Source organism: Hermetia illucens, chromosome 6 (genome assembly GCF_905115235.1).
Source record: "Hermetia illucens chromosome 6, iHerIll2.2.curated.20191125, whole genome shotgun sequence".
Taxonomy (NCBI): Eukaryota; Metazoa; Arthropoda; class Insecta; order Diptera; family Stratiomyidae; genus Hermetia; species Hermetia illucens.
The window spans coordinates 79,958,255-79,973,996 of record NC_051854.1 but is presented as its reverse complement, the minus strand read 5'-3'; the positions used below and the strand labels follow the sequence as shown (position 1 = coordinate 79,973,996).

The 15,742-nt window shown below is 43.6% G+C and overlaps 2 protein-coding genes across 2 annotated transcripts; one reads left to right on the top strand and one right to left on the bottom strand.

Annotated features, from left to right (window-relative positions):
- Positions 1 to 322: 322 nt before the first annotated feature.
- On the bottom strand, positions 323 to 4,707 carry LOC119659817 (protein dj-1beta-like). Its single transcript, XM_038068100.1, has 4 exons — positions 4,505 to 4,707; positions 4,343 to 4,441; positions 4,063 to 4,283; positions 323 to 646 (listed from the first exon to the last, which is right to left on the bottom strand). The coding sequence occupies exons 1-4, from the start codon at positions 4,685 to 4,687 to the stop codon at positions 493 to 495; spliced, it is 657 nt and encodes a 218-aa protein (XP_037924028.1). The 5' UTR covers positions 4,688 to 4,707; the 3' UTR covers positions 323 to 492.
- Positions 4,708 to 4,957: 250 nt separating this feature from the next.
- LOC119659816 (zinc finger protein 568-like) lies at positions 4,958 to 13,412 on the top strand. The gene is made up of 3 exons (XM_038068099.1): positions 4,958 to 5,232; positions 11,583 to 12,234; positions 12,295 to 13,412. Exons 1-3 carry the CDS (start codon positions 5,092 to 5,094, stop codon positions 13,254 to 13,256), a joined length of 1,755 nt encoding a protein of 584 aa, XP_037924027.1. The 5' UTR covers positions 4,958 to 5,091; the 3' UTR covers positions 13,257 to 13,412.
- Positions 13,413 to 15,742: the final 2,330 nt, after the last annotated feature.

The window sequence follows — 15,742 nt, the reverse complement described above, 5'->3', positions numbered from 1 at the left end:
CCCCGTAAATAAGAGATTCTACCTAGGCATAATATGGTACAGCAAAATCTGCAAGCTATTCAGTAATTTTCAATCATACAGGATTATAGTAAATTCTGGACCAGTCTGTAATGAGTTTATGCGGATTGAATGATGTATGTGAATGCGTCGTAATATCCGATATCTTCTGTATTGCTTTTATGAGATCAAAAATCAGCGCGTACTTCTCAACTGCAGTGAAATATGTCTCAGGTCATGTGCTATAGGTTAACTGGATAATAAACTTGAATTCATCTACTCCAGTTATTGATCCTCAGTTGTAAAAACTAAAACACAAACAAAATTTCTTTTCAATCTTTCATTATTTATTATTTCTGCTTATCCCTGTTAATTTCTTTAAACCAATTTGAAATCATAAAAGCAAAGCTGCATACCGTTTTATAACTGGAGCCGTTACGATAGAATTGTCGCAGATGTAGATCTGTGTAATTCGCTTATCACTATAGTTACATTTCAGCATGAAAGCAGCATTCCTTTGGCAACTTCTTTAACCTTCTCGCCACCGACTAGTTCTTGGGCAATTTTTAAGGCGAAGTCAAAAGCAGTCCCCGGGCCGCGGCTGGTGATCAGTTTATCATCATGGACAACTTTGTGATCATCGATGTATCTGAATAGAAATAATTAAGTTAATGATTGCGTACTGGGAAAGAATAGAATTAGTATTGGAAATATTAGTTTATAGTAGTTATAACCTTGACATTATATCGCTTCTAAAGAAATGTAGTCTAAGAAAGCGGTTTCACTATACACCGTCAACAGGACAACCTATCTTAAACGAGGTATAGGGGCAAGATACCCCTGGACAAGTTAATTAGAAGGCGGAAATATTACTGTTGAGGTATTACGCCACATCTATTGTTGACTACTAGGCAGAATGAGAAGGGGGTCCTAGAACTAAATGGCAAGCAAGCTTTATTGGAAGTCCTGAAGAGACTTTTATTTATTGAACAAAGAGAACTCTAATTGCATATTGATTCACAGAGCAGAATCATCATCAACGGCGCAACGGTCTAGGCCTGCCTCAATAAGGAACTCCAGACATCCCGGTTATGTGCCGAGGTCCACCAATTCGATATCCCTAAAAGTTGTCTGGCGTCCTGACCTACGCCACCGCTCCATCTCAGGCAGGATCTGCCTCGTCTTCTTTTTCTACCATAGATATTGCCCTTATAGACTTTCCGAGCTTCTTCATCTATACGAATTAAGTGAACCGCTCACCGTAACCTATTGACCCGGATTTTATCCACGACCTGACGGTCATGGTAACGCTCATAGATTTCGTCGTTATGTAGCTATCATGTAGGGGGCCAAAAATTCTTCGGAGGATTCTTCTCTCGAACGCCGCCAAGAGTTCGCAATTCTTCTTGCTAAGAACCCAAGTCTCCGAGGAATACATGAGGACTGGCAAGGTCATTGTCTTGTACAGTAAGAGCTTTGAGCCTATGGTGAGACGTTTCGAGCGGAACAGTTTTTGTAAGTTGAAATAGGCTCTGTTGGCAGCCAACAACCGTGCACGGATTTCATCGTCATAGTTGTTATCGGTTGTGATTTTCGACCCTAGATAGGAGAAATTATCAACGGTCTCAAAGTTGTGGCCTCCTATCTTTAATCTTCCCGTTTGACCAGTACGGGTTGATGTTATTGGTTGGTTGGTTTTCGGTGCTGACGTTGCCACCATATATTTTGTCTTGCCTTCATTGATGTGCAGCCCAAGATCTCGCGCCAATTGCCGCCTGCTCGATTTGGATCAAAGCAGTTTGCACGTCTCGGGTCGTTCTTCCCATGATGTCGTCAGCATAGGTCAGTAGTTGGGTGGATTTAAAGAGGATCGTACCTCTTGCATTTACCTCAGCATCACGGATCACTTCCTCCAGGGCCAGGTTAAAGAGGACGCATGATAGGGCATCTCCTTGTCGTAGACCGTTGTTGATGTCGAATGGTCTTGAGAGTGATCCTACTGCTTTTATCTGGCCTCGCACATTGGTCAGGGTCAGCCTAGCCAGTCTTATCAATTTCGTTGGGATACCGAATTCTCTCATGGTCGCGTACAGTTTTACCCTGGCTATGCTGTCATAGGCGGCTTTAAAGTCGATGAAAAGATGGTGCAACTGATGTCCATATTCCAACAGGTTTTCCATCGCTTGCCGCAGAGAGAAAATCTGATCTGTTGCTGATTTGCCTGGAGTGAAGCCTCTTTAGTATGGCCCAATGATGTTCTGGGCGTATGACGCTATCCGGCCTAGCAAGATAGCGGAGAATATATATAATTGCTGCATTGTGTGATATCTCCCTTTTTATGTATGAGGCAGATAATGCGTCTTTGTCAGTCGTTAGGCATTGATTCGTTGTCTCATACTTTGAGCATCAGTTGATGAACCACTTGATGTATTTGTTCGCCTACATATTTAACCAAGTCGGCTGTAATTCCGTCGGCTCCAGGCGACTTATGGTTTTTAAGCCGATGAATTGCACGGACTGTTTCTTCTATGATTGGTGGTGGCATCATTTGTACGTCACCTTCAGTTGGCGGGACCTCCAACTCGCCGGTGTTCTGGTTTTTCAGTAGTTCATCAAAGTACTCAAACCATCGCTCTAATATGCCCATTCTGTCGGAAATCAGTTTTCTCTCTTTGTCTCGGTAGGATGAACATCGAGGTGTGTAAGGCTTCATCCTGCTGACTTGTTGGGAAAACTTCCGCCTTCGGGCCTGGTGCGGTTGCTTCCTGTACTTTTCTAATTCACAGACTTGTTAATTCTTTCAGGTTTCCTTTTTCCGTCTGTAAAGTCGCTTCTCCGCTCGACGGAGGTTATGATAAGTCTCTGCGCATGCCCGCGTTCTTTGAGAATGCGACATTACTCGGTATACAGCATTCTTCCGTTCCATTGCTAGCTTACATTCTGCTCAACAGCCTCGTAGAAGGTATCCTTCTCCGACTCTGCAGTCTCTTTTGTAGGGATGTGAACGTGAGACTGATATTTCTAAACTTTCCTTCCAAACGCAAAATGCATTGCCTCTTCCTTGTATTTTCAAAGCCAATAACAGCAGGTTCCATTTTTGGGTGGACTAAGAAACCTATTTCGAGCACACGGTGTTCTGGATGGCCGCTATAATATATGGTGTAGCGGCTCTTCACCAGAAAACTGGTCCCTGTGCATCGCATCTCTTGAGGCAGGGTATCGGCAAGCTCCTCAGCAGCATTCGGTGTGCACAGGGAGCGCACGTTGCATGAGAAAATGCGCAAATCGTTAATCCGTTGTTCCGGGTTCGTCGTTGTAGAATCCATCCTGGCCGAGGCTGCTTGGTGTTCGCGAAGTCAAATCATTTCTCACAAAATCGCCACCATTTAATACGCGGCGGGTCAGTGCCTTTCTCACGCTGTTTTATCGGTGGCTTAGTTCGCAAGACAGCAATCAACAGCCGATGTTGAGGTGCGATGGTCTCATAGGGAACGGCTTTGCAATCAGTGACGGTGGTAAAATGTCGGTGTCTTATGAGGATATAGTCGATTTGCGTGTTACTGTTCCCACTATGTAGAAAGATGAGACAATCGTTTGATGAACCATGTATTCATAAGTACAAGGTCATGGGTGTCCAAAAAATTGACTGTACGCTCGCCACCCTCACTGGGTGTTTTCTTTTCACCCACACGACCGTTGAGGTGGCCCGCAATGAGGATATAGTCATCAGCAGGCAGGTTAGAGGTTTGCATCGAGAACTTGCCAGAAGGCATCTTACCGGCATCAGGCCGACCTATCTGTGGTGCGTGTGCGTCCGATCAGCTAGTATAATGCTCAGGTTCACCAGCCGGACATCCAATCGCTCGAATTCTCGAAACCCTTAGAGATGGCTATGTCATCACCGTATTGAGTGTGTGGGCTACCAAAATAGACACGTTTAGAAACTCTTGATTTTGTTGGTATCAATCTACAATTTCTTAAATATTATAATCTTATGAACTGCGCATTTTCGTCTGTCTACATTCCTTCAATAATTTGTTTACAAATCATGCAGTTTGTACTCACTTGTAACCGTCAACCAGCTTTTCCTTCATCGACGGGTACGAGGTCAATGTCTTCCCTGGAAAAATGCCATGAGCAGCCAAGGCAATTGGAGCCGCACAAATCGCCCCAATATATCTTCCCTCATCCGCCTGCTTCTTTAGGATTTCGCCCACAAGTTTCGATTCGGCCATCGCTTTAGATCCGCCAAGCCCGCCGGGCATGATCACGATGTCAAACTTCTCCTGAACAGAGGAAAGCATAACACCCATATCATCTCCTCAAAAATCTTAACTTTATATACCTTTGCAGCGTCTGCCAGGGCTACATCTGGCTTAATAACAACGTCCCTAGAGCATTTCACATCGGCAGTACCTTCCAACCCTCCGACAGTGACGGTGATCTATAAATTATTGAAATCAAAGCTGATACCGGCGTAATGTCGACACGGTTAGGAGGAATTTACCCCAGTTCGGCGAAGAACATCCGCGGAGATGACGAATTCCATTTCTTCGGCACCTGGAGCCAAGATGATTAGAGCGGATTTCGGCATGGTTTTACAATAATTTGAAGTGCGTCTAAAGGAAAATCTGAGGAATCCCGATGCCCTCTGCGATACCACCAAGGACCGTATGATGGGTTGCAACATCTGGGATTTGAAACGTCAATCGGTTGTATAGGGTTGGCAAAAGGGTGCTTTGATTTATAGACAAACTTCAAATTATATGTAACTTTTATAAAAAAAAATAGAAGCAAAACTCCTATTGCGGCTTACAAATTAAGTAGTAATTGTATTTCAGACTAAAAAGATGTAGTTGTGCTTAAAATTCATAATTCAGCTGCCTACTACTAATAGTATACTAGAATCCAATAACATTTCCCCCGGAGAAGAGCCGCCTATCAACACAAGTGGGAACTACTTTGGACAGTCAGTACAATGACAGGTTTATGTTGCAATGCACGTTGCATTCGGAGGAAACTTTGTTGGTAAACATTGGCGGTTCGTAGATAATAAATTTGTTTGTGGCTTCCGGTAATGCACTTTGAACAATAATGGATACGGAGGACTTATGCCGAACATGTCTGGAAACGGAAAACCCTCTGGTTCCCCTGTTTGAGGAGGGCAAACCGAGTGTGATTTCATCGGAGAGCGGAACACTTGTGGACTTGCTTAGGAGCCTCAGCGGAATCGAGGTAGGCGTTCATTGACAATGTCAAATTTGGAATGAATTATGGAATTTTCCTTTGAATGCGTACTACAGACAAGTGTGTGGATAGGAATTAGTTGTGAATGGTACTTATCCTCAGATTTTAGCCGGTTGTGTCAATCACGACGGTGGCGATAATAAGGTCTGGTAATTAGTGGGAAGTTGACACAAAAGTATGTGCCTTTGCATAGTCTGGAATGCGCGGCTTCGATTCAGCAGTAAATATTGCCAACGGCGATAATCTAGTTAGCTTTCAAGTGCAGTTTGTACGACCGATACAAATCAAGCCGCAACTCACTCTTGATCATCCGAGATTTTTCTCAACCTCATCCCCTGTCCCTTTTAAAGGTCAAAAAAGTTTTATTTTTACGGATTTGAGCTGGTTTTGAATTCATCACAGAAATATGTTAAATTAAAAATCTCCACCACGGTAACGAACCCCTTGGAGTCGTTAATTCGAGGGAAAAGATAACAAACTATTCAGGAAAAGCGGGACCGGTAAAAATCATTCTCAATGAAGGACTTGCTCTGGGATGGGGTGTCTGTTGTTTCGGTTATTAAATTCGGGATTTGTGATCATCTAGCCCTGCGAGCTGGGGCTTAAGAATACACTCAAAATCTTCCCTACTTATCGTGAAAGGTCACTAAAAGAGATAACAACTTGAGTGGAAATCCCAACGATATAAGTCGGACAGTCTGGTCCTAAGCGAAGTAAGATGGTGGGACTCTGGAGAGTACTCCCCTCCCTCTTGCGGTAATGTGCCTTTGTACCCTGGAAAGCCAAGTGGTAGCAAACGCTTATCGGATTGCTTCTGACAGCTGCTGCAAGCCGTGCTCTCTTGTAGTGTTTCTGCTGGTTTTTGACAGAGTTCTAACTTCAAGACTCCGGACCAGATTAAGGAGCATCACAACTGTACAATTCTGTGCACCAACGGAGACTTCCGATATGATGGAAAAGGATACGAGCAATTATACGCAGGCATCCCAAACAAACAGATTAGAAATATAAGCCTCATTAACGTTCACGCCCCTACAGAGGGGACTGCAGAATCGGAGAAGGATACCTTCTACGAGGCAGTTGAGCAGATCCTCGAAGCCTGTCCCAGATATGATATCAGTATCGCATGTCCGGATGACGCAAGTGGTTAGAGTGCTGGGCTGTCGTAGCGGAAGGCGGCGGTTCAAATCTCCCTGGTGGTAGGGAGATCTGTTATCGTGGCTGCATGTCGGATACCAGTTGACCCAGCTGTGAATGAGTACCTGAGTCAAATCAGGGTAATAATCTCGGGAGAGCGCAATGCTGACCACATTATCTCCTACAGTGTACTGTAGTGTACCGTAACGGTCTTGAATGAAGTGCTCTAACGCATTGCAAGGCCCGGATCCAATATGGATTGTTGCGCCAACGATTATTATTATTAGTATTGGATGAAATTGTTGTTTGAAGTACCGGGTTTGCGCGGAAAGCAGTCCACAAACATACGTTGGCCTCTCCAGACGGGATCACTTTCAACCAACGTGCTGATTGAATGCCGCCACCTCCCAGCCTTGATGAATGTCAGACCATATACGGAGGCCAATATAGACTCGGACCACTGTCTCGTTGGCATAGTGCTCCGAGCTCGAATAACAACACCACCCAGAATCCCCTTTGACAACCAGGTGGGAGTTAACATTGAAGTCATTCACAACACAGCCCTCCGCAACACCTATAAGAGGGAAATGAATGCCGCAATAACCGCAGTCAACAGAGATCCTAGAGATGAAGCATCAACAAATGATCTTCACAACCATCTGAAGAACGTTATCATTGGTGCGGCCTTAGTTCAAATGTGATTGCCTGGTGGTCATTGTACGTGAAGTCCTAGCTAACTTGCCAGGGCATGTCACGTGCTAGCGCAGGGCTGACAAAAGTCAGATCTACAATTGAACCAGTTAACCCCTTCCGATAAGTGTTTACATCGCTTCTGTTGGCCAGAACTACATCCATCTGGCCGAATGCTTCTAATATACACCGCCCCTTTGCATTAGTTTCTTTGCTGCCCCAATCGATAGCCCACGCATTAAAGCCACCGGCTATCACCTTTGGACCTCATCCCCTTGTGTCGTGAAAAAGATCGTCTAACAGGTCTTGAAACTCAACAGCTGTATCGAATATACCGCTTATTTTGGCCCACACAAAGCCGCTAGCCGCTTGACCCATACTACAGGGTGCGGTAGCATAACTTCCTTTTTTCAAAACTCAATAAAAACTATTGTATGCATCGAAAAATATTTATTTATTTTTTATAATGTAGGTACATGTCTAAAGTTTTTATTTACATTGTTTTGAAGATCAAATCTGTTAGGTGACGTCCCCCATTCTCCATACATTGCGTAAACCGATTTCTGGCGTTTGTCATGACTCTTGTTAGCATAGCAGGTGTTATGTTGGCAATTTCTTCTTGGATGTTGGTCTTCAAATCTTGTAGGGTTCTTGGACGGTTCACATAAACACGGGATTTCAAAAAACCCCATAGAAAAAAATCACAAGGGGACAGATCGGGAGAGCATGCCGGCCATTCCAAATCGTCTCTAATTGAGATAAGGCGCTCTGGAATGTGTTCCCTCAAAACAGCCATCGATGCTCTTGAAGTGTGTGCTGTTGCACCGTCTTGTTGGAACCAAGTGTCTCCCAAATCCAAATTTTCTAGCCGTGGGAAAAAAAAATTCTGTAGCATGTTTACATACCGGTCCGAATTCACTGTCACTGTAACCTCATTTTCCTCAAAAAACCAGGGACCAATAATTCCAGCTGAGGAAATTGCACACCACACTGTGACTTTGGGTGAATGCAAAGGCTTTTGATGCAATTCTCGAGGGTTGTTGTCAGCCCAGTAGCGCATGTTTTGTTTGTTAACCGACCCACACAAATGAAAATGGGCTTCATCGCTAAAAAAACAATAGCATCCTCGGGAACGACATCAAGAAGAAGCTCACACGCGTTCATCCGAGAATTGAAGTCACGTTCTGAAAGTTCCTGCACTATCGCCATCTTATAGGGATGAAAATGAAGATCATCACGAAGAATTCTTGTCATAGAACGATCGGATAGTCCAAGGGCAGATGCGTGTTTGCGCGCAGAACGCCGTTCCAGTTCTTCCTTTTGTCGCACTTGCAGTTTGTCTGAATGTAGTGACCCATTTAACAATTGATTTGCGGTCTGGGACGGGAGTCAACGGGGCTAAATTAAAGCGATTCCGAAATGCACGCTGTGTTGCAATAACCGAACATCCGCTTGAAAAGTAAACCTCAACGGCAAAGGCACGCTCCTCACTATTCCAACGCATGATGGCGACTGAACTCTTGACTGACTCTTGAACGAGACCACTAGCGCTCCGCTATGACATCAATTAACTGAGTGGCGTGCATTTTAAAAAAGGAAGTTATGTTGCCGCACCCTGTATATTGTATGGCTTGACGACCGAACGCTCATATTGCCGCCCCACCAGTTGAATTTGTAACCCATTCACCGCCGTCAAGATTTCTGTACGGCTCACTAATGATCTCTCTTTCTCTCCATCGTTTGTTCGTAAGAGGTCTGCGCAAGTGCGACCCTGCAATGATTGAGATTTATTTGTATTAACCTCATTTTTTCACTGGAGTTAACGCCTTCCTAAATTCCAAGTATTTACCACTTCCGGCAATATGCCGGTTATCTCGTCCCTCCTTTCCTTCGCACAAAATGCATTTGGGGTCTCTATTGCACTCCTTGGCAATATGTCCTTTCTCCTCACATCTCGGCATCGATCGGACCGTGCACGCCTTCGCGAAGTGTCCAAACATTAAGCATTTGAAGCACCTCTTCAAAGAGGTCTGTTCCCTTAGTCGCAAATAACCCATCCAATCCGAACTTCCCCACGCCCAACAACTGCTGTGCTGACTCCACTGGCAGTCGCTTTGTGGCCGTTTGAGTACCGCCATAAACTTTTTTTAGGCTCACGATAGATTCTTCGCTGAATTCCTCTAACTTAAATTATTGCTTCAAGGCAGTGCAGATCTCCCTCTGGATGTTACCTCATCGAGATCCTTGCCCTGTATATAGATCTTATGTTTTTGGGAACGAACTGCGACATTCTCCCCAAGTGATTTTATAACTTGGTTACGAAAGTCGTCAGTTTTCCCCACGCTGGATTTTTTCAGCACAAATATGAGATCCCTTTCTGGGTCCTCCGGATTTTGCTGACATTTTCGCCTAGGTCTTTTAGGTTGGGGTCAGATTTCACCTTCTTTAGTATCTCCGCATACGTTAGCTGTCCTCTGTTGGAGATTACAATTGCCTCCGAGCAAATTCGCACCTTTGGGTTTTTGTTTTTTTTTTTGTTCACGACCTTAGTCCAACCACCGTTCTTATTTTCCTTCATCCTTCAGTTTCGCTTCGCTAGCCGGCATTCCTACGTTGGGCACTTTTTTTTTCTTTGTTGATGCCTGTTAATTCCTCAAAGCTTCCTCCTCTTTGTCTCCTACGTTCTTACTTGATCGAAGGTCGATGGCTTTCTGCTTTGGTGTCACTTGGGTCGCCTGTAACATTGTTGGGGCTGGGATGTCCGGCTTTTCCTTATGCTTTCTTTCTTTTTCCTGCCACCTATTGTAAAGCACCATGTTCTTAATGAATTGGTGCACGTTGTGCTTGTCCTTGATGAATTCGGACAGCTCAATCCTTTAGTCCCAAGCTGCATAAAAGGTAGATCTTCTGGGTCAGGGCTCTGTTCTCAGTGAGTCTTGGCCAGATTACTCCTTTTGCTGACTCCTTCACCTTTTTCAATTGCTGAGCTCCCATGAGCTTTCTCTTTTGCTGGCTTTGGTATCGGAGGAGATCGTAAAATTACTCCTTCTAGGAGTAAACTCGGAACCCCAGTACCGGCGGCTTGTGAGATTGAGCAAGCGGGCTCTTAGCCGTCGATATCCCTCGACCGCAGTGCCTCGGTGGTGGACAAATTGGCCACTGCGGCATCTTATACTACAAGTGTTTTAGATTTGGAGAAGGAGGTGTCCAAACAAAGCACCACTCTACCAAGAACACCAATTGCAAAGGCAAAGAATAATGGGCTAAAAGGAGATAGTTGGCCAAAAAAGGCGAATTCGACACCCATCGAATTTGATCAAGAGGTACTCCAGCAGCAGCAAATAAAAGCTCATCAATTTTACAATCTGTCTGCCCGTCACACCCATTTTTCTCGGAGATGGTTGCAGCGATTCAAACCAAATTTGGCGGAAACGTGGGAACTGTGAACGCTCGCGCATACAGTGAGTTACATAACTCTACATTGACTTTAGGGGGGGGGGGTCCCCATACATGCGAAAGGGGGGTGTAAATTTTTTTTCATCGAATATAGTCATGTGGGGTACCAAATGAAAGGTATCGGTTAGTAATTTCCGAAGCTGGTATTAGCTTTGACATTTGTTGGAAAGGGGGTGAGTGCGGGGGGTCGAAAGTGATCATTTCTTTAACGGATCCATTCTCAGAAACTACACAACCGAAAAATCTGAAAAAATCAAGTCACTATATGGGGCCTAGGCTCCGAAACACTCTCCACATCGATATGTGTTCAAATAAAGTTAATATAAAATAACAAATAGTTCGCAGAACACAACATGACTAAGCTTGGCGAACAAGCTTTGGTCCAAAGTATGGGCGGATTTAGGCTCAATATAGTTCGTAGTCGTGTTGTGTTCTGCGAATTATATAAAGGAGCACTTAACATCTGCGACCGCTTCGGTCACGGTGCTCCCAGCGCAGAGGTGAGACAGTGTCTGAAGATTTGCCTTTGCCTTGGTAAGAAACCTTAAAGCCGTCATCGCCTAACATTTTGAAACTTTTGGTGCAAGCCCTAAACGAAGGGTCCGTTGACCAAAAAAAGAGGGAATAAGTTGCTCCCCATTTGGTCCGGTCCGAAATCAAGTGGACGCGGACTTAAGATCCCGCAATTCTTCAAAAAAATTAAATTCGAAATGTATTATATTCAAATTGTCAGACCTTTCGTCTCAAAAGGGTTCGCTTGCAATTGCAATATCAGCGAAGGGCTTTAAATTTACTGGGAACTCTTACGAACGCTCTAATATGATTTCTTTATTATTAGGTTGGTTAAATACACTGAAGATTTTTTCTTTCGATTCAAAGAGCAGAATTTCCGATAAGAGGATATCTTCCCATGTACGATCGCTTTATGTTATGAATTGACGTCCGCCTTGTTGTTCTACCAGGATAAAAACGTTATTTGATTCAATAGAAAATTTATCTTATAATTAGTATTAATTTTCCAAGAATTTCTAAATTGATCATTCCAACTTCTCCAGATATCATCCGATGACGGCTTACCCTTGCAAATATGCACATTTTGTATAGGAGAACTTCAGCGATTGCAAACATTCAAACTGAAATGCCAGAAGTCCGAAACGACACTTTTGAAGTTGAAAGAAGCGAAACTTCTCCTGGTCCGCTTAACAGAAGGCACGGCAGATAGTTCCAATGTTGACATGAAACCAAATACAAGTTTTATTAAAGACGAAATCATCGATATCTTAGATGATGATGAAGAGGAAGACGATGAAGGTCCGAATGAAAATACTAGCTACGATGACGATGTTCCACTTATTGAATCTTACGAGGCAGGATATGATATGGATGAAGAGATGATCGAAAAAATGACCAATGATGATCTCGCGGAACTTTCAGGCAACAGCGAAACGAATACAGAGGTAATGTCCGCTGAACTCGAATCTGTCAATAGTGAAAAGACGAAGAAAGTTGTCAATAACAAGAAAAAAGTCGTTAGAAAATTTATAACTAAATTCGATCCATCGACACTAAGAGATTTTGAAACTAGCTCCAATGAAAAGGAATTAAAATGTCCAGGATGCTCCGAGATATTTACAAAATTGGATTCGTTAAGGGCACACATAATGGAGATCCACACAAAAGGTGAAGTTTGCTACCTTTGTGATCCAGGTAAGTTTACAAATACTTCATTTTATTTAGAATGAGTTCATTGAATCAATTCCATATTAGCATCGGGTCTACAAGTCACTGACATTTGGAAGCATTGCATTGATCACCTTCCTAAGAAACACATGTGCCCCGCATGTGGGAAACGATTCATTAAGCGAACCTACCTGCGGGCTCATATGAAACTCACCCACTCTGGATTACGACGGGAGATCTTCCACTGTAAATTGTGCTCGAAAACATTTAAAACTCGCTCGGGGATCAGTTACCATCGACAGGTTGCCCACGCCGTGGAAAAACCATACGCATGTGAGATTTGTTCAGCTCGTTTTGCACATATCAAACTCTTGCGGCTTCATATGTTAAGCTATCATACGGATGGCCCGCCAAAGTGCAAATTTTGTGGTCAATGCTTCAACGCTTATTCAACAATGATCAAGCATGTTCGTCGCCAGCATAGCGGCGTAAACAAACAAAGAGTCACCAATGCTATGCAGAGCTCCTTCAAATGCGCCATTTGCTCGCAACAGTTTGCTGAAAAACATACTCTCGAAGCGCACGTCATAAGTAGCCACACAAACTTTCGGCAATTCAAATGCACTCATTGTCCGTTCTCGTTTAAATTCAAATCCGTTATGGGCATACATATGAGTACTCATCACCCAAATGCTGTGACGGAAGATATCTCAACCGACTGTGAAATTTGCTCGAAATCTCTTCGTTCTCAAGATAGTTTAGCCACACATATGTCAAACGTCCACACGAATACCCGCCCCTATCTATGCGTATTCTGTTCATACTCATTTAAAATTGAATCTAACTTAGAGAGTCATATCAGCAACATACATTCGCAGAGGGTCGGTCATATTGAATATAAATGTGATGAGTGCGACAGTTTGTTTTACTCTCGAGACAATTTATTGGAACATAAGGAACTTACGCACAATACAAACGTACAGGCGGCTGGAAATTCGGAAGGCAGCTACGATGCGACTGATTATATTTTTCGAACAATGTTTGAATGAAGGGCACAATAGTTATTGATATTTTAGCTTTGATAGCTAATGTTGAAAACATTCCTCTAAATTGTAATAATAATTTTAACATTTTTTTTTGTAATAAAAGCAAATATGTTAGCCGTAGGAAACAAAATTAAGAATAAAAGTTTAAATTCTTCCACATTCCCAGGCTTCTTTAATTACAATGTTGAGTAACTAATTGATTGAATCTCATTCAATTGTCGGCGGTTGTGATGATCTCCAAGTGTGTCAGAGAGTCGGAAAAGGATGGTTGATCAAATGAACGTGCATAAAAATAAAGTGAATTGGTGAAAAGAATGCAAGAAACTTAATAAAACTATAAAGTGTATAAATTTAATAGGAAACAATCAGGGAAAGAAATATCCTTATGTTTACTTAGGAAGGCTTCTATCTGGGTGACATCAAAATGCCCGGCAAATAGGCAAACCGGTTCGCAGCGTTAAACTAGCGACGGAAGATGAGTCTGGTCCATCTGCAGTTCAACCCACCAACCCTCTGGTTCACCAGTAAAAGTGAAAATTCCACCAATTGTTTTCTCTAATTTAGATCGCGGTACGATTGAGGGTATTATGAATTCAAAGTTACGGCCCAAGGGGTCCGTAGTTCATCAAACAAAGCGCAATACATCGGTGGATATTAAAATGCATCTGACATCCACGGACATAAATCAATTGAGCCATATCTCATGACCAAAAAGGTCAACTTATATGTACAAGACGAACTGATAAACGATCCCTAAAAATAACATTACCACATTGTACACATACAATCAAGCTGTTTGTTGTATGGACATAAAAAGAAATTAAATCTACAAATCTATGGGTTAGAGGACAAACAATATATATCGTATATTTCGCGAAAGATACAACAAAACTATCGAACTTCGAAAAGTAAAGTCGGCGTTTCGTAGTATTGTATATTGGGAATATTATTCATGATAAAATCGCTTTTAACTCGTCAAACGCCCGTGATGTCCATGGCTGGATCACGACGACTCACACCTCCCAGTGGTAGCCCTCGATAATCATTAGACAACCGTCGAGTGGTGAACAAACGTGAGCGACGTCCCAGCGCACGCTCTAATACAGAGATCGCTGAACCTGGGAAAATGTATAACTTGCACCCGCCTACATGCAATGGAATAAAACAATGCAGTATATGCCCCATGCGGCAGATCAGTTGTACTGGAAAATCCACCCTCTCAGGAGGTCGGTCCTACGGTTTCGGTGGAGGACCTTTAATTGCATTTGATAGACCCTTTTAGTAGGAGTTCGAGGGCTACAAGATCACCACCGTCGATCAAAAACTTAACCCAAATAACAAAAAAAAAAAACAAAAATATAACTAACATTAAAGGAATGAAAACCTGAAACTATAAGACCTACAAATGATGTAGCTCAAAAAGATAGAGAAACTTACACTACAGCTTCGTTCGAAAATTGAAGAACTATAACAGGAAAATGAAACCCTCAAGAAAACAGCTCCGGCCACACAGACTCCCCCTCGGACACCACCTTGGCGTGATGGGGGAGAGTGTAGTAATTTACTACTACACTAAGGGTGTCCCAAAATATGAATATGGAAACAAAAATTCCGACTCTGTGGAAAGCTTGCATTGAGTGCCTACGGCGAAGTTAGCCAGAAAGGAAAGTACAGTAACTCTCAATTTGGGAGAAACTGGAAATCAGACTACGGCCGGCCCGTCCGCGGTACTACAGCCCAAATCTACCCGCAAACGGAAGACTCGGCAAAAGGGAGTTCGGCTACTAAGGAGGGGGGACTCAGGCTGAATCCTGCCTGTCAGAACCTTCTCCTTTATCCTTACCGGGAAGAGCGGAAGAACGAGAAGCTGGTAACGTGGACGTTACTGTTTTAACGCCATTATGTGGAAATGGGTCCAAGCGGCCCGGACACCGTGAACCTGGAAAGGCTTCAAGCCGGAAGCAGAAGAGAGCACTGCGAAGTAAGATAAAGCATCTTGGGAATGAGGACATGGACGTGACTGTACCAATAGGTCCAATAAAGTACAGACAAATCGGACGCAAGAAGGCGGAATCTCCGGCGGAAGGTGGGAATAAGCTGGAAACCCCGGTGAGATCCAAACTGGACACACCAGACTCTTCTGGCAGCGGTAATGCGCGCAAGAAGCGTAAGACCAACACATCTGCTCTGGCCAACGCTTTATTGTGCTCCGGACCAGGGTTTAAATCCACACGTCCCACGAGGATTTGGACCGGTATCCCGGGAGGTGATCAAATCAGCGAGAGAGATCTCAATGAAGCTGGAATACGGACACGAAGGCGGGAAGGAAGGGGACGTATGCGCAAGCTGCAGTCTCTGTTCTGACTGCTGCCGTGGAAGTTTTCTCCAAGGATTGCAAAGTGTTAGAGGGATAATTTACCATCCTCCGGGAATTTACCAATCAAGGTTTTCGCGATGTGCTTCTTAATTTGGAGTGCACTGACGACGCT